Source organism: Miniopterus schreibersii (genome assembly GCF_964146895.1).
Source record: "Miniopterus schreibersii genome assembly, chromosome: 3".
Classification (NCBI taxonomy): domain Eukaryota; kingdom Metazoa; phylum Chordata; class Mammalia; order Chiroptera; family Miniopteridae; genus Miniopterus; species Miniopterus schreibersii.
The window spans coordinates 2,304,908-2,330,160 of record NC_138103.1 but is presented as its reverse complement, the minus strand read 5'-3'; the positions used below and the strand labels follow the sequence as shown (position 1 = coordinate 2,330,160).

Sequence of the window (25,253 nt, the reverse complement as noted above, 5' to 3'; positions counted from 1 at the left end):
GGAGAGGCTTATAGGGAAGAAAATTATAGGTGAGGTGTTCACCATCAGGGAGCAGCTCTGCCTTCAGCGATATCGGGTGTGAACCCCACGTACTCTGTTCTCTCTGGAATGCTGCGGAAGGCAGAACTGGAAAGGTGGTGTCAGGTGGGAATGCTGTACACTTTTCTCAGTTCTTAGGCTGCACTTTTTGCTTTTATTATTAGGCTAAAATAGTCTCAGAAATAGAACAAGTGTTAATGACAATACTCTAAATACTAGGTACTGTATTTGGCCTTAGCGGGGATTTATTTAAGTAGGCCTGAAATCCAAGTGTATTAGATACAGCGTGTGTGCGCACGCGCACCTAAAACATTTGACAGTACCTCTCTAGTATATTCCCACTTTCCCCTAATAACAAGGAACTGATTTCTGTCTCTGCAAATGATCTCGACATTAAGTATAGTTTATTGTATTAATGTAATTAGCTTAATTCTTAGAAGAAACAGCTATGTATCTAATGGGGGAAGGCTGTTTTGGTTTTTTTAAACATGTTTATGGCTTTGCCTTTCTTTGTTTTGGACAACTTAATACTACTTCAAACTTTTTAAGAAGCATTGTCCAGCACTTATAAATGTAGGATCCATTTTTCCAGGGTGGTGATGTTGAAAGGTTGCACGTATGGTAAAAATTCTGTACACACACGAGTACCCAGCATGCTCACCTGCTTTAATTCACTGGGTTTAGTTCAGACAGACTTGACTTCCAGGAATTAAATTTATCTTTAAAGCAGGATGACTTGCCGTGATTAAGGTTATTCAAAAGCATCTGTTCTACACCCAGAGGGCAGTTAGTACAGTTAAGTTGCAGGGATGGGAAATTACTTGTCTTCTTTGCATCAAACAGATGCCATCTTTTTTGTCCATCACAGCGTCACTATTTAATACATAAATGTGAAGTGCTTCACCTGTTGTTCCCTAAGTATTCCTTGTTGCCTCTGATTCCACTGTACTTCCCTACCATGTGCTGATGACTTCTTTTCCCACACTTTCTAAAGGCTGGGGTGAGCCCTGGGGGGAGCCTTCTACTCCAGCCACAACTGTGGATAATGGTACTTCAGCATGGGGTAAACCCATAGACAGTGGTCCCAGCTGGGGGGAACCCATTGCTGTGGCATCCAACACATCCACGTGGGGCTCCAGCTCTGTTGGTCCACAAGCGTTAAGCAAATCTGGTAAGTTATTGATAATCCCTGGTAGCTCTTTTATAGCAGTGGTGATCTCTCATTGAATATAATTAATTGGATGTCTGTCATGTTAAGGTAGCATGTATCATCATTCTAGATGATACTCATTATTTGGCTCTTTAAATTTGCAACATGGTTTACTCTTTCCGAATTTTCTGTCTTTTCTCGTTTTCCTTAGAACTGCAGGTATTAATGATTTGCATATACTTCACCAAGTCTGAGTTATATTTTACCAGATTAGATTACCTGGAAATAGTCAAGCAGCTTTGAGGTTGTCCAACATGAGAGACTAAATGTAATTGTCACAGGGATACACAGGCAGACTGGCTCAGCTTCCAGATGATTCTCTAAACATTACACAGAAAATGAGCAGAATTTCCAGTGTTCAGATGAACGTTGTCACGGTCCCATAGTTTGTATATGGGACATCCCCTTGAAATTCCAAAGGTCAAGTGTATAGATAGGACAGTTTCTACATATGACTTGCAGTACTTTTGGTCACTGTCCCAGAAACTATATATGAAAACGAACTCTTCTAAATTTTATCTGTCTTCTCTGTCCTGTGCGCCACCATGCAGATTGTTAAGTGAGTGCGAGCAAGAATGCCACCGTTGTCCCGTGTTTAGGAACCCTCTGATTCGTAAAACCATGGAAGGTTTTTTTATGGAATTTTTAATAAAAATAAATTCTTAATGAGACTTTTAACTCTGTGTATAACATACATTCCTGATATGCAGATTCGGGAAGGGAAATAAAAGTGGATTTTTTTAGGTTGTTCCCGAACCCTGCTCCCTTAATGTATGCTCATCCTCCAGAAAGAATTGTTTTTATTAAAGTGTGTTTCTCTCTGTATCACAAATCCACAACCAGGGCCAAAATCTATGCAAGATGGCTGGTGTGGTGATGATGCGCCATTGCCCGGAGACCGGCCGCCTGGCTGGGAGGTGGAGGAGGGCGTGGAGATTGGGATGTGGAATAGCAGCTCGTCGCAGGAGCTCAACGCCTCCTTACATTGGCCACCCTACACAAAGAAAATGTCATCGAAGGTAAACATTTCAAGGGCCACCCCCTTGAAACTTCAAATGCCAAAGGTAGTTGACCCACAGAAAGTGAATGTTCTGCCTGCCCATTGTGGCCGTCAGCCTAGTGCAGGCAGCCCCCACCCCAGGTACAGCCTCCTCTACGGGCAGCCACCCAGGAAAACAACCACAGGAACTTCCTTTCTCCCCACTGCTACAGCTTGGGATTTCTCTCCTCCCCCCTTCCACCCGTGCTGCCTGGAACGACCCTGCACCGTAGGGTGGTGCCAGCAGTGGTGGGGAGGAAGAGGAGGGCAAATCTCCGCGTCGACTTCTGCCATTGCACTGCCAGCTCATCTCCCATCCACCTCCTCCCCTGGCGTCCGACCTCCCTGTACCCAGACTTGCCCTCCCCATCCATGCGTTATCTCTGTCCCTTTCCCGCCCCAAAAGGTCCTGTGACAGAAATCCCCAGGAATGAGCCAAGCTTGGTTTTGCTTTTGTATGTGGACACATGTAATTCCCAGACCTGGCTGTACATCAGAACTATGTGGGGTTTGTTAACAGTACAGCTTCCTGTACCCCAGGCCTACTGTCTTTTGGAAATTGAACCCTGTGTCTTGTCCCAGACAAGCTTCCCAGTGTTTGTGCTGCAGAGCCAGGCCTGAGAGGCACAGGTTGGAGCTCTGGTTCTTAAGAGGGGGTGTCGGGTGCCGGTGTCTGATTCTCTCGGATACCATTTTCAAAACTTGCGCCCAGTCCCCAGATGATCCTGAAACAGCCTCCCCACCCTGCGGGAAAGTTCCTTCTTGAGAGACCCTGGGAGTCAGGTATCTTGTCATATAATAGCTGACTCCCAGGGTCCCTCCTTTTAATCCTGGGATTCTAAGTCTAGGACCTGCCATTTCCATTTAAAAAAAACAAACATGTTTTATTTGGCTGAATTTGCCTGTTGCCTCACCATGTAGCTTATGAAGCGCTTTCCCATATTCTACATAAATCATTCAATCCTCATAACCTTCTGAGACAGAGTCCTGATGAATTTGAGGCTGGAAAAAGCGGTGACTTGCCCCATGTTGTATACCTAGTAAGTGGCAGAACAGGGACTTAAGCTCAGGCCTTCCAGTTCCAACCCTGTGCCCCCCTGGACCGTGCTGTTTTGTGACTTTGTCTTTCCTTACAGGGTCTGAGTGGCAAAAAAAGGAGAAGGGAAAGGGTGTGTAGCCTTTTTACTTTCTCCTTGTTTCTGCTAGTGAGAGGCTTAGAGAGCAGCTGCGCACTTTATGTAGCCTCTGCTGTGGGCCAGGTGCTGTGGGCCAGGTGCTGTGTGCCAGGTACTGGGCTTGGTGCTGGGGGTTCAGAACGCTAGGACACGAGCTGCCCCTTCACGGAGCTCAGAGCCTGGTGCGGGGCATTAGGAGCGCTGCGCTCTAAGCCGTGGCAGCCAGAATTTGGAACATGCCTGGGGTGGGACGTGTTAAGGAAAATAGTAGCCTGACATGACCAAAATGTAGAATTTTTTAGGAGATCTGGCTCTACGGTTAGACTAAGGGCAGATTGTAAAGGGTTTTCAATACCGTGCCCAAGAGTTTGAACTTCAGTCTGTATAAGTGTGGAGCCAACGAAATGGAATAGAAAGTAGCATCTGTTTGATTTTTAAAATTAATTTCTTTAAAGAATGTTAACCAGTGATAGAATGAAAAATAAATTGGAACGGGGGAAAGACCAGAGTTAAGAGCTCTGACTTGGGAAGCAAGAATGGGTGCAGAGTGGAAGGGACTGGCTTGAGAGACACTTGGAATAGGACAGAGGCCTTGCAGCCAGTTAGGTTCGGGTGGGAGGAAGAGGAATCAGACAGCCTCAGCACCTCACAGAGGATTAGACGCTTGCTTCAGAGACCTTCCTTTAGGGGGAGGTTAAGCTGTGTTCTGTCCCAGTCAGAAGGAACAGGTGGTAGCAATGGGGAAGGAAAACTAAGGTCGCAGACTGAGAATGGTCTGTGAGCTTCACATAGTGGGAGGCACTGGTCTGTGGCTCCCAGCCTCACGATCTACCACCCTGCTGATCATGGACCATTCATTCTCTCAACTCACATTCCAAAGTGGATTCTGTGTGGTCCATCTCCCTGCCAGCCTCAGAAAGCCAACACCAAGTAGGAGGAGCCCCAACTTTAGCTGCTGCTGGGGCTGGTGTGTTCTTGGCAACACAAATTGAAATTTTAAAATACTTTACCATATGGAAACGTCTTGTTTTTTCAGTATAGGGGACATAGCATAATTAAATTATGGGTTAAGTTGGTTTCTTTGGATTAACCTAAGAGCCTAAGGACTGTTTTTACTTTGGTGTGAGAATTCTACAAATCCAAATTATAATTTCTCCTTCAGAACACAGTCCATTTGTAAATGGAGAGTTGTCTGATGGGCAGGTCTGTTCCTCAGAGGGCCTTTTGCAGGCCGCTTGGGGCCCTTTGCTTCTGTCTGTTCCTTCTGACTAAGGCTTGCCTTCAGGGGTTTCTCTGTGCATTACAGCTATACCAGAGGACTGGAGCAAAGGAAGTTAAAAATCAAATAAGCTGATTTAAAATTTTTAACAACTCTGTTAAAGTTGATTGGAGGAGAAATTGGCTAAAAATGAGAGTTGAGAATTGTCTTGAAGTTTATTAATCCATCACTATACCCAGATAAACAGAAATGGCCACGGCGCCTTTCTATTCTTTTCTCTTACAAAGGGAATGATGAAGGGTGGCAACAAGCAAGAAGAAGCGTGGATGAACCCATTTGTTAAACAGTTTTCAAATATCAGTTTTTCGGTAAGTGTGTTTTGTTTTCCTAACAAATTCTTTACCTTTGAGTTCTTGTGAATAAGCTTGAGGTTAGAGTAAATTGGCCACGAAGCCTTTATTTTTCTAGTTTGAGCTAATAAACTTTAGTCATATATCTTATTTAAAAATTTTTTATTAGACAGTGAAAAATGAAGTTTCATGATCCACTTAAATTCCACAAATAAATAAAGTAAAAAATTCTTTAGTTTTCTATCCATTGTCATTGATAAATTACAGTCTGCTCACATGCTTTCCTTAACTTCAGAGAGACTCACCAGAAGAAAACGTGCAGAGCAGTAAGATGGACCTTCCCGGAGGTAAGGAAGATTTAGTGAGTTTGCTTTATACTTACCCTTGATGGACGGGTGCGTCTGGGGCACGGTCCTCCTACAAGCACTGGCTTAGGCCGTGAGAGGACGCCTGGGTCCCTGGTGCGGAGTCAGTGTGCATAGGTACATGTATATAATTTATTTTTTAATCCTCACATGAGGATATGTCCATCGATTTTTAGAGAGGGAGGAAGGGGAGGGGGAAAGGAAAGATTTATGTGAGAGAGAAACATCGATCGGTTGCCTCTGGCATGCACCCCACTGACCGGGGATCGAACCCGCAACCCAGGTATGTGCCCTGACCAGCAATGGAACCTGCAACCTTTTTGGTGCACAGATGACGCTCCAACCAACTGAGCCACCTGGCTGGGGCAAGTTGATGTGCCTTCAAATTGCGAATCGCAAAACTAAGGCAGTGGTGACATTAATTTGAAGTATGGGATTAAAGAATTTTAAACAGGAGAGTGACATGGTTCAGATTTATGTTTTAGAAAAATAGTCTTGACTGTAGATTCATTATATCATAGGACAGAAAACGTTGACAGCAGAGGACAGGCAAAAGGCTACTAAACATAGCAAAACCAGTCAGATTTGTTGCAGTAGCCAATGAGGAGTTTCTAAGCTCCAGACTAAGACAGCAGGTGTGAAGAGTCTAATTCAGTGGAGATGTGGGAATTAGAATCAACAAAAGTTGAACTAGTTTGTTGTGGAGGGTGAGATGTTCTTGCCTTGCAGTTTAGCAGTGGTTGTATGAAGCCTGAGTCTAGGCGTGAGAGGGAAACGACACAGTAATTTGAATAGGGAAAGTTTAATACAAATATAAAGAATTAGTATTAGAATAATGATGGTTTGGCCAGTTAGAGCTAAAGAGAAAAAGAATATGTGAATATTTCACAGAATATATCAAGAGCAGATATAAGGAGAAGTCACTAACCTTAGGCCTGAGGGAGCATTCCTGCCCCCTCCCGCCTCACACCAGGGTCGTGAGTTAGACTCGTGGACATGGCCTTGGCTCAGTGAATGGCAGAGAAGTCACTGAGGTGTCACCCCTGCAGGATTATAGGAAGCCCGCCTTCTAGGGGCGGTGTCTCATGGAGTCTCTCTGCTACAGAAGTGCCTGGGGCTGGTGGTGGGAGCTGCTAGCCAGTGGTGAGTGAGCATGGCCAGAGCCGGGACCAGAGCACTGCCTGTGCTGTGGGAGAGCACTGGACCCAGGAAACAACCTTTCTTCCCAGTGTCTCCCTGCACCCTTGCTGACAGCTTCAGTGTCCCCGGCAAAGGAAACAATATATAAAGTACCTCAGGAAGCCAGCCACATTCCTAAAATGTACCTATTCTAAGAATACTTTTGTTAAAAGCTTTTCTTTTCCACTTGCCTGGAATGAGGGTAGAAAGTATTGTAGTGGTGGTGGCAGTAACAGACATCTCAAAGGGCAGCAATTGCAAAGAAATGACAAGTGAGATTGGAGGACAGGGAACATACGGAAAATGGGGACCAGGGCAGTGGAGAAAGATTTTCAAGTCTGTGTGACTAGTCCCGTGAAGGAAGATCTGGGGAAGTGTGCTTGGTGTCACCTGTTAGAGTGACGATGGGGCGTTCAGGTGGCTGTGCCTATTAGCAGGTAGTTAAAGACGTGGGGCTAAGCCCAGGAGTGCAAAGTGGACATTTGTATTTGAGGAGCACATGAATGGGAGTGACTGTTGGCACCTTGGTAGCAAATAAGTCTAAGGGAAGTGCTGTTTTAGGAAGTATACTCAGGGTCTCTGCTTTGACTGAGTCGGCCTTGGTGTATCGAAGCAGCACAGGGAAGTGGGCCCAGCTGTGGGGAGGGGGAAAAACCAGGACGGGCATTTGGTAAAGACGCAGAGGCAGAGAGCAGTGTCCACATTTAAAGGATTTGTTGAAGTGGGATGGCAGCTGGGGGCTGGCTGTTTCAAGCGAAGGTGATTTTGCAAGATGAAAGTTTCCATGAGGAGATCATAGTTGTTGCAGAGAAATCAGAATGAGGAGATTAGTGTACAGAGCAAGACCTGTTCGGCCTCCAGCCTCTCCATCTGCTGAGAGGGGTGATCATAGGAGTTGCAGGCACCAGATTGGACCACACAGGGCCTGTAGAAGAGTTCCTGGCAGTTTGCTGTGCTGCCACTTTTCTTATTACTGGAAACTGTGTTTATTATAAAATTAACCAGACTAGAGATGGCCAAAGATGTCTTAACCTGTTTACTGGGCTGTTTTCAAGTTAACTGGTTCTGTAAAATAAGTGTTTGCCAAACCCAGCTTTCCTTGTGAGGAACACCTAAGGCAAGTCCTTGTCAGTCTGAGAAGGGAGTGTTTTGCTTTCCACTGCAAATTTATCTGAAACCAAGTAGGTTAATTGTCTTCCTACTGGATAACGACTGTAGTTTCCTGCATTTATTAGGAATGTTACAAGACAAACGAATGGAGATAGATAAACATAACCTAAATATTGGTGATTACAATCGAGTGGTCGGGAAAGGCCCTGGTTCTCGGCCTCAGATTTCCAAAGAGTCTTCCATGGAACGCAGTCCTTATTTTGATAAGGTAGGTTGTTTGTTTGTTTTACCCTTTGGCTAATAAGCCAATATACTTAATAGCATAATTTTCCCATTAATGATTTAGAACATTTAATGTAATATGAGGTGTTCTGATCCAGTGCCAACTCCTCTCACTGGATTTATAGTTCATTGTCCTTTCTGTGTCTTAGTGTATCATAGGGATTGCATTTGTATTTTCTTCTTAATCCCATGAAATGTGTTTGGTTCTTTTTATGTGCTCTAGAATTAACACTAATCTGATCTCTTCTGTTTTCTGCCTGTTTCCTGTTGATGCTGGAATGTCATGTGACTTCTCTTCTGTTCCTGCAATGATTTCTCCCTTCCACTTGTTTGCTTGGCTGGTGTTGCGCATCTTTCTGTCTGTCCCATCAGGATGGCATTGTAGCAGATGAATCCCAAAACTTGCAGTTTATGTCCAGTCAGAGCCTGAAGCTTCCCCCTTCAAATAGTGCACTACCTAACCAGGCCCTCGGCTCCATAGCAGGGCTGGGTATGCAAAACTTGAATTCTGTTAGACAGGTAAGTCCACGTGTGTATTTTAGGCTCTCTGTTGAATGATTTGTAGAAGCAATAAGCTCTTTCTTTTGTGTAGTTACTGTGTTTAAATCAGTAGTACAGTGTGGTAATGAGCTGTGGGCCCTGAAGAGCACTGGCTGTTTGTTTTGTAGAATGGCAATCCCAGTATGTTTGGTGTTGGAAACACAGCAGCACAACCCCGGGGCCTGCAGCAGCCTCCAGCACAACCTCTCAGCTCATCTCAGCCTAATCTCCGTGCTCAAGTGCCTCCTCCATTACTTTCCCCTCAGGTTAATCAATTTCCATGATACTCCTTTCTGTTTACCTGGAGAAGAACCTTGAATAATTTTATATTTGAATGAGGTGACCGATTGGTTGTCATAATTTTTATTGGCGTCTTTGAAATGCAGCTAATTCAGAATTAGCTGTTACCACAAAAGGATCAGGGAGGGCAAAGAATATGAGTGAAAGGTAATGTGAATCCACCACCGTCGTCCATGTACATCTGAAGGAGACAGTGACAGGGCACATGCTGGTTTAAAAGTCATCTCTCGTCGTTTACTTAACCCGTGAAGGTATATGTGAACAGTAAATTAGTAAAGCAAAGAAAACAGAAGTTACATAACCCCCCAATAGTCCACAAATTCAATTGCCCTATTGATAATTTAAAATACACAGTACCTGTAGCTAGTCTCTGTTATTTTATCCCATTATTAACTTACCATTGTGATCCTTAGGTTCCAGTTTCATTGCTGAAGTATGCACCAAACAACGGTGGCCTGAATCCGCTCTTTGGCCCTCAACAGGTAGCCATGCTGAACCAGCTCTCCCAACTCAACCAGCTTTCTCAGATCTCCCAGTTACAGGTACGTGGAGTAATTGCTTCCTTCACTGTACATGCAGTGAGTGCCCCCTATGTGCTAGACTCTGCAGGAAGTTTTGCAGTAAGCACACCAGGCAGTCGTGATCCTCATGGAGCTTCCAGTCTGTCAGTGATAAAGATGGGGAACCCAAAGGCAGGATGCTCTGAGAGCAAGCCCAGAGAGTCTGGGGTGGCGATGGGATAGGACGACCAGGAAAAATTTCTCTACTGAAGTGAGAGTTTAGGTGGAATGGAAGCCTGAATTCAGCAGACCAGCTGGAGGCCAGAGTCCAGGAAGAGACTGTATTAGGTTAGGCAGGAGATGCTGGCTTTGAGCAGATGAAGCTGTGCCTCGTAGGTCCACCTGCAGTCACCCTGAAGCTTGCTGGCTGCCATGCGTGACACTGACTCTGCACTCTCCCTGCAGCGGTTGATAGCACAGCAGCAGAGGACGCAGAGTCAGAGAAGCGTGCCTTCTGGGAGCCGGCAGCAGCAAGACCAGCAGGTAGGTCAGAGCCCTCCTCACTGTGCAGACACACACCTCATGTCACCTCCATTTTTACGACACTTGAAACACCTTCGTGAAAATATCATAAATAAATCTGTTGTTTATTAAGTCCTCAGTTTGCCCAGAGTTGTACCAGCTGGTACACGGTGACTGTTCTTCCTGATGGGGGGTTGTGAATGAAAAAATGAAGAGGAATCTGTGAGTACCTGGAAAGGCTTTCCTCCAGTTTTCCCCAATCATTTTGTCATTTTTAGGGTCGACCTCTTAGTGTGCAGCAGCAAATGATGCAACAGTCTCGTCAACTTGACCCCAACCTGTTGGTGAAGCAGCAGACGCCGCCATCTCAGCAGCAGTCCCTCCATCAGCCAGCCATGAAATCTTTCCTTGAGAATGTCATGCCCCACACTACACCTGAGCTGCAAAAAGGGCCATCACCAATAAATGCTTTCAGCAACTTCCCTATAGGTGGGTTTCTCCTCGACCAAACAGCCAGCCGATGCCTGGGAATCTCTCTGACCTGGCAGGGCGGCTCCCTCGCGAAAGCAACACTGGTCCTTTAGCTGTCCCTCTTCTGGTGGTAGCCCGTCCTCATGCTTCATGGAACATGCTTCAAGCTCTCTGTTCAAGAAAACCGTGCTGTTTCAAAAATCCCATACTTGTATTTCAGTGGGTCAGAATAAAGATAATATTTCTTTTAAGGCCCAGGTATCTTAATTGTAGGATGTGAAGGGGAGGGGGGAGGGCCAGTTATTGTTACTAAAAACAGTGCACCAGGGAGATTCTGAGCATTGCTGTCTTCAGAACCTGGGCATTGATTACTGTCTGAGTATTTATAAATGATCACTGGGATACATGTAGAAAACGGAGGCGGGCGAAGGGATTGCTTTTGTCACGTTTGCTACAGCTTCCCCTCCCCCTCGCTGTGTCTCCAGGCCTTTACTCCCTCTGGAAACTTCAGGCTTGTTCGTGTTCCCTTCCTTGGGTCCCTTTTCTCCTTGTGCCTTTGATTCTATTTTGACCCTTGTTCCCTTCCTACTAATGTTGGTTTTTCTTTCTCTTTCCCTTAAAATGGTTTCTTGTAAGGCAGCTTTCTTGGTTGCTAGCCCTGCTAGTCCAGCTGTGTTGAAGACGGTTCGTTAACCCGGCACGTTCTGGGCTGTGGGCGTGGGTGGGGCCTGCTCTGGCTGCTCCTTCACTTCTGCTGAGCTGATACATGATTGGCTCTCCCTGGTACTGCCACGGACTCTCAGCTGGGACCTAAATTACACTTTGAGTCCTTGGGACTGCTCACTGTCTCTTTACATTCCCAGATGCGTTTTCCTTGTCAGTTGCCACTGCAGGTGGTGACTGGGTGACCCCCGAGACAATAGCGTAGGTAGTGGCAGTAAAGGAATGCCCACTGACATGGAGAGGTTTGGGCCTGTGCAGTGAAGGGAGTTGACTCACTGCTTGACTGCATACTTGACGTGTATATTGGGCCAGGGAGGAGCGCATTCTTTATATCTGGGTTTCCTGTCCAGGCTGGCTTTACAGCAAGAGAGACCTTTGCCCGATTAAAAATGTCTGCTTAACCTGTGCAAACTTACCAGGCATGGAAAACCACAGCCTGTTGCCCAGATTTGGCCAGCTGCCTGATTTTGTAAATAAAGTTTTATTGGAACATAGCCCTGATCTTTTGTTAATGTATTTTCTGTAGCTACTTTTGTGCTGTAGCAACAGAGTCCTATAGAAACACAGACCTTGTGGCCCGCAGAGCCTGAGATATTTACTCTCTGAACCACTAAAGAATTTGCTGATGGTTGGGTGTAACTGATGGGTCCAGAGAGCAGCAACTGTAGTCGCTCTCTTCAAAAACAGGTGTGATAGTAGAGAATTTGTATTATTAAAGCCCTTAAGTCTGACTGACCTAGTATCCTGTGGGCTGTCATCAGACCAAAGTATTTAAAACCATTTGTTTTGAGACTTTAGGATAAAAACCAGCTGGATGTGTGTGAAATACTCTGGCTTCGTTTTTAAAAGCATCTCAGATGATTCTGATGCTGACTGCCCCCGGGTCACATTTTAAGAAACACTGGGGGAAGAGGTCCATCTTCTGACCCCAGGACTGAAGATGGGCATTTCTGTCCTTGTTTCATGAGAGTATCTGACTCTGACATGTCATTGTCAACGCTGGAGTATGGGGGTGTGGGCACCTTAGGGAGTGGGGCTGGCCCTGTGTTACAGTTGTTAGTGCAGGACGGTTTTACTTTTGAATGGCAATCTTCGGCTGGTCAGCCAGCTGAAAATTGTTCAGTTTGCAAGCCAAAGATAGCAACTGGAAGTGATCATACATAGTTCTTTACATGTGGCACTCTTGGGAAGTAGCTAGAGAGGGCTTTTTAGAGGGAAACCTAGAAATTTTAGTATTTGGCCTTCTTAATTTTTTTCTCTTATTTTGCCAAGGGATTAAGAAATGATCAAAATTTTGTGGATAGTGCAGTTTTATGGTAGTAAGTTTTGTGGTTTGAGAACATACTGTTGAGTATAGGTAGCTGATCAGGATTCTGTGTTGTGCTCTCTGGTAACCTTGCTGCGGGTCTTCTCCCCACGCTGTTTCCTCCTGACCTTGGCCGGGGCGGGGCGTCTGCTCCACCTGCCCGGCCTCTGTGGTCATTTGGCTGTGCCATGTTTGCAGGATTGTCTTTATTAAGGAATTTAGGCAGGATTGGAAACGTTAGACTAGTTACTTAGTTTTTCTAGGAAGTGGAAGTTGTACCAGAAGAACAACATACTGTATTTTATAAGGTTTTTTTTAACTGTTATTTTCTTTTTAAGGCTTGAACTCAAACTTGAATGTAAATATGGACATGAACAGTATTAAAGAGCCACAGTCAAGACTAAGGAAGTGGACAACAGTGGACAGCATTTCTGTGAACACATCTTTGGATCAAAACTCCAGCAAACATGGTATAAAATGCACTCTTACCTTAAAAACACACACCTGTGGAATACTAACTTTAGGCTTTTATATTTTAAACAGCCAAATTCTCACAGAGCCTTTCCTCAATTTTAAAAGTGCTTTGTTAGTAAATCTTAGTCAAAACAAAAAAAGGAGAATTAACCTTTATTATGTTATTATACAAAAGAGAGATTAGATTATACTTTTTAAAAAAAAATTATTTCCTCTTTGATGGTCTTTTAGGTTTTTGCAATTGATTTTGTTGTTCTGATGTTTTGCTTGTTAACATTTGCATGATTTAATGTGATGTAGGGTATTAAACACTTCCACCATAATTTGATTTCTACCAGTTTTTATATATTGACACATTTTCTTTATATAGTTTGTTGATAGTTGCAAATCACATAGATTATTTTTTTCACCAGTTACATTTTTAAAATGTCATTTTCATCTTATTTAATATTATCCATTCATCTAGCCACTGTTAATGGAGCATCTTCTGCTTTCCCAGGACTGTTCTCAGTGCCTGGACTGCATAGATACATATGTGCATACACAGTTGAGTGTATGCAAGCAAGTGAAAAAGTCGATACGTGTAATAATGCAAATAGCACAGTGGCAGGGAGCCCAGGGAGGGTTGAGTAGGGAAAGACGGCGGCGAGCAGAGGCTGCGGACTCACCAGGCGAGTGTGAGAGGGCAGGAGAGAGTAGCACTTGAAAAGGCGACAGACGGCAGCCTGGCGGGCACATCGGGCAGCGAAGGTCAGTGAGAGAAGGAAGGTGAAGTGAACTAACAGTGGGCATAGAACAAGTGATGGGTGGAGAACTTTTATGTCACAGGTCATTTTAAACATGAAAACGGTGGCTGTCCAAAGGCAGGAAAGACGTAGAGAGGTCTAAGAGAGGAAGGGGCGCTGGAACCTAGGGAGTGCCTCACGGAAAGTGTTAGGTGTCAGGGCTGACTGCTCCTGCACACGGCGTGCATGCCTCTAGCCCTACAGGTTAGCCCTGGGCCTTCAAGACTCAGCTCAGAAGTCATTTTCTGGAAGCCGCCTCCAGGCTCCGCTCTTCATAGGTCTCTCTCTGTGTAAATGTCTGTTGCTGCCTGTCTCCTTCACAGGACACCAGCTCCTGGAGAAGGGTGCTCAGGCTCTGCTTATGCTTAGCCCTGCTGAGCACAGCGCAGCTCCCGGTGAACATCTGCTGGGTGAGGATGGGTGGGTGTAGTGCAGGAAGGGAAGCAGGCTTGGCACAACAGTTAATGACTTGATGTTAGCTGTGCTGAGTGTGGTATTTGGGCCTGGCTCAGTGTGGAAACGCCCCATAAGAAATGAGAAGTAGCGGCCTAGTACGCAGAAGGAACATCTGGGCTAGAATAAGATTTGGTGTTCATCAGAATACCGAGGTCATGGCATGGGTGAGGTGGCCCAGAAGAAGGGAGCATGGAGGAAAGAGCTAGGACAGACTTAGAGCTGCTGGCAGTGCAGAGACCTGAGGAACAGTGGCTGGCCATGTAGGGCAGTAGACCAGAACCGTGCTTCCCATACGGCTTTCTGTCTTCTAGGGTACGGTACATTTTCCATGTCTGTTTTGCATACCTGAGCTTCAGCTTTGTAAAAATGAAGTAATCCCTTCCTTTAACTACTGTTGTAGGTGGTGTGTATCGTGTACCGCTGACCCTTGAACAGCATGGGTTGGGGCACTGACCCTCGTGCAGTCAGAAACCCACCTATCACTTTTGACTCCATAAAAACTTTACTAATAGGCTACTGCTGCCACCTTACCCATAACCCAGTTGATTAACTCATATTTTATATGTTCCATGTATTATGTACTGTATTCTTACAAAGAAGTCAGCTAGAGAAAATAAAATGTTGTTAATAAAGTCATAAGGAAGAGAAAATACATGTTACAGTATTTATTGGGGAAATAAATAAGTGGACTCACACAGTTAAAGCCCGTGTAACATTGCTCCAGGGTCTCTGGTGTGCTCATGTGCTCAGTACTCGTAGCAGGGTCAGCCTTCGCTCTGCTGCTGGTTCACTGCTGCCTCAGGAGGTGCCTGCCTCTGGCACTCTGCTCTTCCTCCTGTGAACACCCAGCTCTGTGTGCTTAGGTGAACCTGCTGCAGAAAATCTGCATTTCTCCAGTGCGTTTCCCTTCGGGGGTCAATGGAACATAGTGGGGCTGTAACTGTCTTTATGCCAAGCCTATTCTCTTTTTAAATACAATGAAGTTTTAAGAAGTAGAAATGGTTTGTTACTGAAAAGAGTACTTTTATCATCTCAGGTTCCTATGTAAGAATTAATTAAAATTTGGCAACTATTCTTGCTTACTGTATTACTTGCAACTACTACGTCATTTATATCCCACTTCACTCCCAAGTGGCTTTATTTCTGTTTACAAAGAAGATACATGGTTCATACAAATAAAAGTAGTTAGATGAGGCCCTAGCCGGTGTGTTCAGTGGTTAAAGCATTGGCCCACCAAAGGGTCACAGGTTCGCTTTCCGGTCAAGGACATGTACCTGGGTTGCAGGTTCAATCCCTGGCCCCAGTGGGGGGCGTGTGCAGGAGGCAACCAATTGATGTGTCTCTCGCACATCGATGTTTCCCTCCCTTCCTCCCTCTCTCTGAAAACCAATGGAAAAAGTATTCTCTGTTGAGGATTAACCAGAAGAAAAAGGAAGCTAGATGAGGAAGCCAGAGAAGAAGGGAAAGGGAATTGGTGGAATGACTGCATCAGGTCAGGCAGGTCAGTGCCCTGGCCAGTGGCGTTGACGTCCTGCTCTGCCACCCCCGAGTGACAGACGGGAGTTTGGAGGTTGCATCCTGCCTCTGAGGGAACTGTGTTTCACCGGAAGCTAGAGCTAGAGCAGCCTCGAGTTCATGAACCAGAGCTTTTCCCACCGATGGAGACTTGAGAATGGTTGACCAGGTCCCAGTTCTCCTCCTCACCTCGCTCCTCCTGGAATGAATTGTGCCCCCTTCCATCATGTTACTAAAGCTGGAGACATCACCCTCACGCAGGACTCTAGGACCCAGCAAGGGGGACTTCACATGGGAAAAGTTGAAAAGAAGCGATATGTGGGCTTGAGACCACCTGGCTGCGTTGTGGAAACTGGAAGGCAATGAGCATGGGAGCAGGCAGCCTCAGAAGGCGGGGTGTGTGAAACACGGACGCATGCGCCACGCGTTGGGAAGTGGGAGGGGTTCCACACTCATTCTGTAGCAGGTATCTTTCTAATAAAGGGTTATTGAGATAATTTATATATAATACAACATTTTTTTAAAGTGCATGATTCAGTGGCTTTCAGTATATTCTCAGAGTTATGTATCCATCACCACAGTCAATTTTTGAACATTTTCTTGACCCCAGAAGAGCCCTAAGATGTCACTCCTCCCACCTCTCCCACGTGAGTAAAGCTCACCTTTCTGTGTCGGTAGGTTTTCCTGTCCTGGACATTTGATGTAGGACATCAGGTTCTGTGTGGCCTTTGTACGCAGCATTGGGCTAGCTCAGTGTTGTCCAGGCTCGCTCAGCAGCATGCAGAGTGCTGCGTTCCTTCCTCCTTCCTCCAGCCCCTGGAGGCTGTGTGGGCCTGGAAGATATTCCCGAGTTCTTCCTGGCTCCCACCTGCACCCCAGCCCACTGTGACAGGCCCCTTCCACTTCCCAATGCGTGGCGCATGCATCCGTGTGTTTCACTCTCCCTGCCTTCTGAGGCCTGCCTGCTCCCATGCTCATTGCCTTCCAGTATTCACAACGCAGCCAGGTGGTGTCAAAGCCCACATACCGCTTCTCTTCAAACCTTCCCATGTGAAGTCCCCCTTGCTTGGTCCTAGAGTCCTACATGAGGGGCTGGGGTCGGTGCCTCCTAGGAATAGGCCAAGCATTTAAGCGGCATGCTCGGTCCTCCCCCCCCTCGGGAGCAGGCCCTCCTTCCTCCTGTTCACAGCATGGCCTTCCAGCTCAGACTGCTGAGCCGTTCTCTCCCAGGCCTTTGGAGGCTGTACTGCACCTAGAGTCCCACCCCAACCCTTTGCGTGAGGGCTCAGCCCTCCTTGCCTCATGCTCTGTCCCTTCCGTTGCTGTCCATTTAGTCACCGTTTTGTTAGACTGTACCTTTATGAGGGGAAGGACCCCATTCACCTCACTCACTCTATGTCCAGCATTTGACACAGCAGTTGGTCTGTCCCCATGAGAAAATGCTGTGTGTTCCACTGTGTAAAGCATTGGTCGTCCTAAGGTGTGCTCAGAGGTGAGTGTGGAGAATCAGTCTCAGCACAGACGGTCTTTCCTAAGTGTAAGCTGTTTGTGGATGGGATTCCACACTCATTCTGTAGCAGGTGTCTTTACTAATACTGGGTTCCCACAGGCGGAGCATAGGGTGGACTGCAAGTGTCCTAGAGGGAAAGATCTTTGTCTCCTTGCCTGCACGTTACCTTGTGGGCATAGCCATTTCTTGGGTCCCAGGCACCGCTCTTACCACTTGGGATGCTCTGGGCCACAGCGCTTCCTTCCTTCAGTGCCCCTCCCTCACCCCGGTGTGAATCCCACGAAGGGTGCCCTGTGCTTGTTCTCAGTGTGGGCCACAGCTCCGGGCTCTTCACAGTTTGGGAATAATTTTGTACTCGTATCCGGTCACTTACCTCCCCCTTGAAATGAAGTGAACAGTGATGGTGTCAGCTCTCGGCTGTAGGAGGGCCAAGGGGGTGAAGGGCTGCAGGAGAGAGCAGGGCTTGCTCTGCGCATCTGCACTCTCCCTCAGGGTGCAGACAGACCTTGATCACATACTTTGCTCCCATCTCATGGTCATTTTCCTCCTTTTAGGTGCTATTTCAAGTGGTTTCAGGCTGGAAGAGTCTCCGTTTGTTCCCTATGACTTCATGAACAGCAGTACTTCGCCAGCCAGTCCTCCAGGTTCAGTGGGAGACGGCTGGCCACGTGCCAAATCGCCCAGCGGCTCTAGCAGTGTTAATTGGCCACCAGGTAGGATGCTGGCAGCTTCCATCCTGACTTAGTAGTGATTGAGCCCAGTTCTCTCTGGGTGGAATGACTGCTCAGGATACGAGGGAATGCAGGGGACCATGAAGTCAGTGTCAAGCCTGCCCTGCTTCCGGTGCCGCTGTGCTCTGAGCAGTCGTAGTGGGACTGCCCCCTGCCAGGGAAGCTCCCGGGCAGTGTCTCTGTCTCTGCGGATTAGAAGTGCACCGTGGCCAGCATTGTGCCCTCGAGTCACTGTGGTTTGTGCCTTGTCATAAAACACAACAGGTTACTGTTTAAAGTGGGTAAGCCCAGCACTGATTTCTGTCGTGAAAACTTGCGAGGTATTCATAGATAACAGTTTACATTATACTTGTTTTATTACTGAATTGAAATACTTGAGAAATGTGTAGGCTTCAGGAGTAAAAGTTTTACACATTTAGTAATGGGTTTTAAAGCCGTGATTAAGCCTGAACTAATTTAAGGTTTTCTTTTCCAGAATTTCGCCCTGGTGAGCCATGGAAAGGCTATCCAAACATTGACCCAGAAACTGACCCTTACGTCACTCCTGGCAGTGTCATAAACAATCTCTCAATTAATACTGTGCGGGAAGTTGACCACCTCAGGGACAGGAACAGTGGTAAGTGGACAGGCACACTCCACTTCTGGGCCGCCTGGGATCAGAAAGGCTCAAAGTAGGTGTGAGACCTGCAGCAGCAAAGTGACCCAGCACATCCCAGCACCTGACCCCAGGGAAACAAGTGTCAGTTTAGGATTTATTATCACTTGATGTGGTAAACACACATGTTATCTTACATTAATAAAGTTAACAAAGGACCAACAACTATTTGCGTTCCAGTAATTGTATTAGCAACTGCAGGTTGCCTACTTTATAATATTGTGGTTATTAAGAAGTGGGTGCTTTTTGTTAAAGATGTTTTATTATTATTTCATACATGCTGGATATTAAAGGACTTTCATATGGAGAAGCAATTTGGCTCTCTCTGTCTCTCAAAGAGTGGAAGCCATACCAATTTTAAGGTCCCTGTAGTCCAGATGCACTTTCTAGTGGGTTATCAAACAAAGTCACCCTGCGCCCTACCACGTGGTTCTTTTTCACTGCAGCATTCACAGCTGTTCCGTGGGCGCACTGGAAGGAAGGAGAGTATCTTCCGTGCCTGTAACATCTGTCCTTCCACCTATCCCTTTAAACAGTTTATAATAAAGCAAGTGTACTCCAGGTGCATCTTACATTAAACACATAACTGGTGAGCAGGTGTTCGCCACATCACAGTGCTGAAAAAGAGCTGTCCCAGCATGCTTGGGTTTCGCAGGCAGCCATGCAAAAATAGGCGAAGCCACTGCCTTCATAGCAAGGAGGAGGCCAGAGCTACGCAGGGTGCTCGTGTCCTGGTGGTTCCTGAAAGGTGGGACTCGCAGAGGTGGGGCTTCTTGTCTGTGGAGGATTCTGAAAGTCGGGAGAGGGATTTAGGTTGGATAGTAAGAGAAACAGTCCACTGGGGTTTTGAGTGGAAAAGTCGACGTTTGAGGTGAGCACCCTGACAGTGGTGAACAGGCGGGTTGAGTGGGGGGCAGTCGGATAATGGAGCTAAACTGGAGGAAATGAGCGCGGGCTGGGTTTTGGAAACTGACTATGGGGCATGGTGGAGGAGAGAAAGGCCTGGCTCGCGGTAGTGCCCGGTGCCTTGGTGACCTGTCCAGTAAGAAGTCACTGGGGTTTGAAGGCAGGAGTGGGAGCAGGAAGAACTAGTCCTGTTTCCGGATCCCAGTCCCGGGGCAGAGCCAGGGGAGTGTCGGCCGTGCTCCCTGTGGGCGCGTGTTCTCGCCGACGCTGTGAGAGCCTCAGCTAGGGGCAAGCGTCTCTGCCCTGGAGGGAGAGGCGGTGAGCCGCGCTTAGCAGGCTGTTCTGCCAGCGAGAAGGAAGGTGCAGCCTGGGCTCCAGCAGGGCCCGCGCGTGCCCATTCCTCTCCCGTGGCAACTGCGCCGCCGCCGTTGGACTGGGCACTTCTGCTCACCCAACAGGGCACCCCTCGCTCTGGGGGTGACTGGCCGGCTCTCCCCCCAGGGTCGTCCTCCTCCTCGAACACCACGCTGCCTTCAACTAGTGCCTGGTCCTCCATTCGTGCCTCCAACTACAGCGTTCCCCTCAGCAGCACAGCACAAAGCACTTCAGGTGAGCCCGGGACTGGGTGCTCGGGGGGTCCCTCTTTGAACACGGTCGGCTCCACTGCGGGTGCTCTCCGGGAGCCTGGTCCCCGCGCCTCCTCGCCAAGGCAGCGCGGCAGGGGCGGGGCTTTCTCTCTCGCTTTCTCTTTTTTAAAGCCAGACAGGCCTAGGTTTGAACCCTGGCTCCCCATTGGACCTGTAAGCAAGTGCCTCACCCCTGACTCTCAGCGTGTCGGGATTAGGGAGTAGGTGCCAGGTGCCCTTGGCACAGAGAGGTGCCTAGTGATACCTGCTGTGACGGCTGCGGGAGGGGGTCTGCCTTTGTGGTCCTCTTTCCATGAGTAAACAACAGAATTCTAGAATCTACATGCTGGCCTCTGGCACTCTTGAGAAACCCCCCTCTGCGTTTAGAGCAGTGTTTTTGCCTCGTTTTCATCTCAGTTAAGTGTACCCTGTGCGTGGGACTGACAGCCAGCTCAGCGGCCTCAGCACTGCGTGGGCGAGGGTCGGGGGCTCGGAGGGGAAGGAGCACATTCCTTTTGGCCCCTTGTTTTCTTTGGCAGTTTGGTTTTATTTAGGGGCTTTTAATGGAGTCTAGTTTTATTTGTCTGACTTGGTTTCAGTGGGAGAGGGGCATTATCATTATTTAAAGTTTCTCTTTTCTAAAAGCATCATCTCCCCTCCCACTTCTTTTCCCTTTGAGTAGCCAGAAATAGTGATTCCAAATTGACGTGGTCTCCGGGGTCAGTCACCAACACCTCTCTGGCCCATGAGCTGTGGAAGGTCCCTTTGCCACCTAAAAACATCACTGCTCCGTCCCGCCCGCCTCCGGGGCTCACTGGTCAGAAGCCACCCTTGTCTACGTGGGATAATTCCCCCCTTCGTGCAGGTGGAGGATGGGGAAATTCTGACGCCAGGTATACCCCAGGTAAGACGAGGTGCTGGGCTCTGGCTGGCGTGCAGTCGGGCGTTGCAGCCTCAGCAGGGCCCCCTCTGAAGCAGGACTTGCTGAGATAACCGTGCTGTGCCCCCTGCACGGCCGTCTCGGTCTCCGTGGCTGCGAGTCCTACGTCTTACTTTCATTTTGCCCGGTTCCCCTAAGGACACTTAGCTGAGACACTCAGCTGTCAGCGGTGAGTGAGTGGAACAGGGCCTCCTTCTTTAAGATGTTCCTGGGGTGCCCCTCTTAAAAAGTGTAGTAACTTCCAGCTCAAGGCAGGCCTTCTGAGCAGCCCATGGCGCACAGAGCAGACGCTGCAGCGTGGCGCGGCCTGGAGGAGCGGGGCCGGTTTCAGGGGTGATCATAAAATGTAGTGTTCAGGCAGAGACCTTTGAGAGGGATGGGGTGCTGCTGGTCATGCAGGGCCAGCAGGCATACAGCAGACTCTCTCAGAAAATGGAACAAATGGCCCCCCTGCCTCCACTCCCGTAAATGCCTGGCACTGGGCTGCCCGCCGCCCCCCACAGCCCAGCTTTGACTCGGAGCTCTCTCCCAGCTCTCCCAGTACCTGCGGCCTTACCCTTCATATGCTCTGCCCCGAACTGTACTAGACTTTGTCATCTCCAGGCTGAAAATGGTAACATCTCATTAACAATTTCTGATCTGTAGACAGGTGATCAGCTAAAATAAAACTTAGTGTTTCCTTTTGATTACATGAAAAGAGCACTTGAGTCTGTTTTAAGCTACTAAATGCAAATTAATGAAATGGGTGTTATGTGTAAGTCACTCTTTCAGGCCCCAGTCTCGGGAAACTGACTTTCTTCTTCCTTCCTTGTTTAGGGTCCAGCTGGGGTGAGAGCAGCTCAGGGAGAGTAACAAACTGGCTCGTTCTGAAAAACCTCACACCTCAGGTAAGAGCTCGGGCTGTCGGTCCCATCCCAGGCCGGCTGCGACCAGAGTACAGGTTCTCCAGTCTCAGCCCCGGGGCCAGGACTGGGGCTCTGCGTTTCACTGGGCATTCAGATGAGCTTGGTGCAGGTGGTCCTTGCAGGGCACTCGGAGAAGCCCTGGTCTGCCCGTGCAGTTAGGACATTGCCTTTGTCCCTGGACCACCCCTCCTCGGGAGGCTGGCTGTTAAGAGCACACCTCTCCTCCCAGGGAGCAGTGCCTTGGTGGGTCCTGTGCTCCGGGCAGGGAAGGAGAAGACTTGAAGCCCCAGCAGGGCAGGCTAACTAAGGAATTGGGGACCTGGGGATGTCCAGGAGTCTAGCAGCCAGTGGAGGTAGGAGGGGGCCCTGCACCCTGTCAGTGAAGATTGGCACCAGGATGGAGGCCTCTCAGGCTCACGCGAGAGAGAGAGGAGGAGAGTCCGCCCTGGACGGCTTCCCCAGGGTCCTCACGCAGCACAGCTCATTGGCTGCTCCCACTGTCTCTAGATTGACGGCTCGACCCTGCGCACCCTGTGCATGCAGCACGGCCCCCTGATAACATTCCACCTGAACCTCCCGCACGGAAACGCGTTGGTCCGCTACAGTTCAAAGGAAGAGGTAGTGAAGGCACAGAAGTCTCTGCACATGTAAGTCGGCTGCTCTGTCACCCCCGGGAGAGCTAGGGTGGGAGAGCACCCCCTCCGGCAGCGAGGTCCGAAGGAAGGGTTAGGCACTTCCCCGGCCGCGGCCTCTGCCTGCGCTTCACAGTTGCTCCTCGGAAAGGGAAACAGTGCCCTGGTCAGGTGGCCCCAGAAAATCCCCTGAATTGTCCGGAGGGGACAGAACGACGGAGTGAAGGCACCGCTGGCCTGTGGGGGGTTTGCAGGAACATGCTCGTGGTGGGGAGAGTGTACTAGGTCCTCGTGTGTTCTGGACACGCTGGCGTCCCCCTCCGTCGATGAGTCCTCACCGCGCCTTCTCTCCCCAGGTGTGTACTGGGGAACACTACTATTCTCGCTGAGTTTGCCAGTGAAGAGGAGATCAGTCGTTTCTTTGCACAAAGTCAGTCTCTGACCCCTTCTCCCGGCTGGCAGTCCCTCGGGTCCAGCCAGAGCCGGCTGGGCTCCCTGGACTGTTCCCACTCCTTCAGCCGGACTGACCTCAGCCACTGGAACGGTGCTGGGCTGGCGGGAACTAACTGTGGAGACCTGCATGGCACTTCCCTCTGGGGGACCCCACACTATTCCACAAGCCTGTGGGGTCCTCCGAGCAGCAGTGACCCCCGAGGAATGAGCAGCCCATCCCCCATTAATGCTTTTCTTTCTGTTGACCACCTGGGTGGGGGTGGAGAGTCCCTGTGACAGGTAGAGGCAGCCTCGTGACCGTGACCTCAAGATGCGAAGGAAAGGGGCACCGAGTCGAGCTCGCCGCCTGCCGCCGGGCACCTGTGGGAACAGCTCTCCTCTGCACATTTTCTACTTTGTTTCCCCGAAACATATCAGTTTGAATACTTGAATCATGCAGGCCAACGTGATAATGTGAAGGTGTCTCTCGTTACACTCCCACTGGCGCCGTACGTGCTGACCGCGTCCCGGGCTCCCTTGTGCGTATTCATCATGTTTAGCCTTTGGGTTTTTTCCTATTCCCGCACCCCTACCCCCCCCCCCCCCTTCTTCCCTGCAAAACCATTGTTTGGGCTGATGATGTATGAGCTTTTACCTTTGCACTGAATGATGTTCTCCGTCTAATGGGCAATATGGGGGGCAGCTGTTCCGGTGTCGTGTTTACTCAAGGAAGTTCTAAGGTGCGCGCTCTACTCTGCCTTGATGTCCGCCCACCTTACTGTGGTGTCGTGGAGTTTGAGATCACGTGATGATGCTGACTTAGGACGATAAATGAAAGTATTGCACCCGTTTCTTCATGTTATAAAACTAAAGAATTTCGCTCTGCAGTTTGAAAAACTGTGGCCACAGCTGTGACTTGCAGCCCACCTGCCACCCAGGGCGGGCCCTGCACTTTGATAGGCTTTCCATTTTCTTTTGAAGGCTCCCACGTGGAACCTTCTTGTTTACAGATTTTTTTGTTTGTTTTTTGAGGAAAAAAATGTTTACTCTTCCATCATTTAAAAAAAATTTAAAAAACAAAAAAAAAGGAGTCGGATGTAAAGATGCTTTCTATCTCTGGGAAAAGGAGCAGCATTTGGCCATGTTCTTTTGTTTTCTAACCCTGTCCTAAATCAAAGAGCATGGTTCTCAGGAAAACCAGTTCCCCAGTTAAAAAAAATCCTTGTAGTTTCTTATAGGAAAAAGGAACCCCCACGATTTAGCACTGATGCTATGTGTTGCTCTGTTAAAGAATTTTCTCTGCCAAAAAAAGAAAAACAAAAACAAAAAAACGCTTCAAGCTGGAGTTTGATGTTCTGCTTTCAGATGCTGTCTTTTTATTAGTGAGTGATGATGGTTTGCTGATAATCGGTAGGTAATAATTTTTGTAATTCCATCACGTGGCGCTCTGTCCTGCTGTTGTGACCGTGTTAATGTTCAGCGTTGTACCTTAAAGCCGAGACCAGTAACTATGCATCCTGTAAGCGAGCTGGGCTTACAGAGCCGTCCATTGTATAAAGAAAATTTTAAATGTTGTTGCAAACTAACGAGTTACACCATTTTTACAATTTCTTTCTCTCCCCTCTTGCCCACAAATGGTATTATATTGCTTGCTTAGTCGAAGGAGAGACTAAACAAGGGTAAAGATTTTAACACAGAGTTTGCCATCATTTCATTGCCTTGATCTAACTGTTTGTGTCCTACGATGCAAAAGAAGTCAGTGGCTTTTAACTGTTTACAAATAGAATGTGATTGTAAAATGTACAGTTTGGTTGTGTTTAATTATGAAATTTCTTCAGATATAATAAACCATGACTTTTTGGCTGCTCAACATTAATTGTCTCTTTTTTGTGAATTTATTTGTACGCTCTTTTTTATAATGAAAGTTTTCAAGTTGCCGTGTATGAGGGTTCTCATAGAGCAACTGATTAAAAATCTAAGCAAACATTGGAACATTTTACCTGAACTTCTCCATAGTCTCGCCCTGAAATAATGTGAGAACAATGGGAAACTGTAGCTCGCTCCTTCCTGCCCTCTGAGCATCTGTGGGACCGTGTTGCTCAGAGCTCCTGGGACTTCATCTTCCCCACCATTTGTGCCCATCTCAGGCCTCCGCAGAGACCGTTCGGAACATGAAGCGCACTGGCCTGACGGTCTGGTTCGGCGCTCACCTCTGTCACAGAACAGGAAGTGCGCCTGGACCGGCCTCCGGCGGACGGCTTCGTGTGACCACTCGCTCCGCTGGCCAGGTGTGAGCCGGTGTTCAGTGCACTCGATGTGGATTGACTTCCATACTGGTTTTTCCAAAAACCAAAGG

General features: G+C 48.0%; 1 protein-coding gene across 12 annotated transcripts in view; it reads left to right on the top strand.

Moving 5' to 3' along the window:
- The window catches only part of TNRC6A (trinucleotide repeat containing adaptor 6A), a 172,915-nt gene extending 148,142 nt beyond the window's left edge, over positions 1-24,773 (top strand). For 7 of the 12 annotated variants that reach the window (XM_081131129.1, XM_081131126.1, XM_081131125.1 and 4 more), the window contains 18 exons: positions 1,034-1,210; positions 2,093-2,268; positions 3,425-3,457; positions 4,970-5,050; positions 5,328-5,379; positions 7,812-7,954; positions 8,637-8,774; positions 9,222-9,350; positions 9,774-9,851; positions 10,109-10,319; positions 12,669-12,800; positions 17,625-17,783; positions 18,277-18,417; positions 19,864-19,971; positions 20,671-20,892; positions 21,745-21,815; positions 22,341-22,480; positions 22,822-24,773. In XM_081131129.1, the coding sequence (XP_080987255.1) occupies positions 1,034-1,210; positions 2,093-2,268; positions 3,425-3,457; positions 4,970-5,050; positions 5,328-5,379; positions 7,812-7,954; positions 8,637-8,774; positions 9,222-9,350; positions 9,774-9,851; positions 10,109-10,319; positions 12,669-12,800; positions 17,625-17,783; positions 18,277-18,417; positions 19,864-19,971; positions 20,671-20,892; positions 21,745-21,815; positions 22,341-22,480; positions 22,822-23,194 (2,564 nt within the window). In that variant the 3' untranslated portion in view covers positions 23,195-24,773. Of the gene's footprint in view, positions 1-1,033; positions 1,211-2,092; positions 2,269-3,424; positions 3,458-4,969; positions 5,051-5,327; positions 5,380-7,811; positions 7,955-8,340; positions 8,488-8,636; positions 8,775-9,221; positions 9,351-9,773; positions 9,852-10,108; positions 10,320-12,668; positions 12,801-17,624; positions 17,784-18,276; positions 18,418-19,863; positions 19,972-20,670; positions 20,893-21,744; positions 21,816-22,340; positions 22,481-22,821 lie in introns of all 12 variants that reach the window. The other 5 variants (XM_081131134.1, XM_081131136.1, XM_081131128.1 and 2 more) reach the window with 4 other exon arrangements.
- The last annotated feature ends 480 nt before the right edge of the window (positions 24,774-25,253 follow it).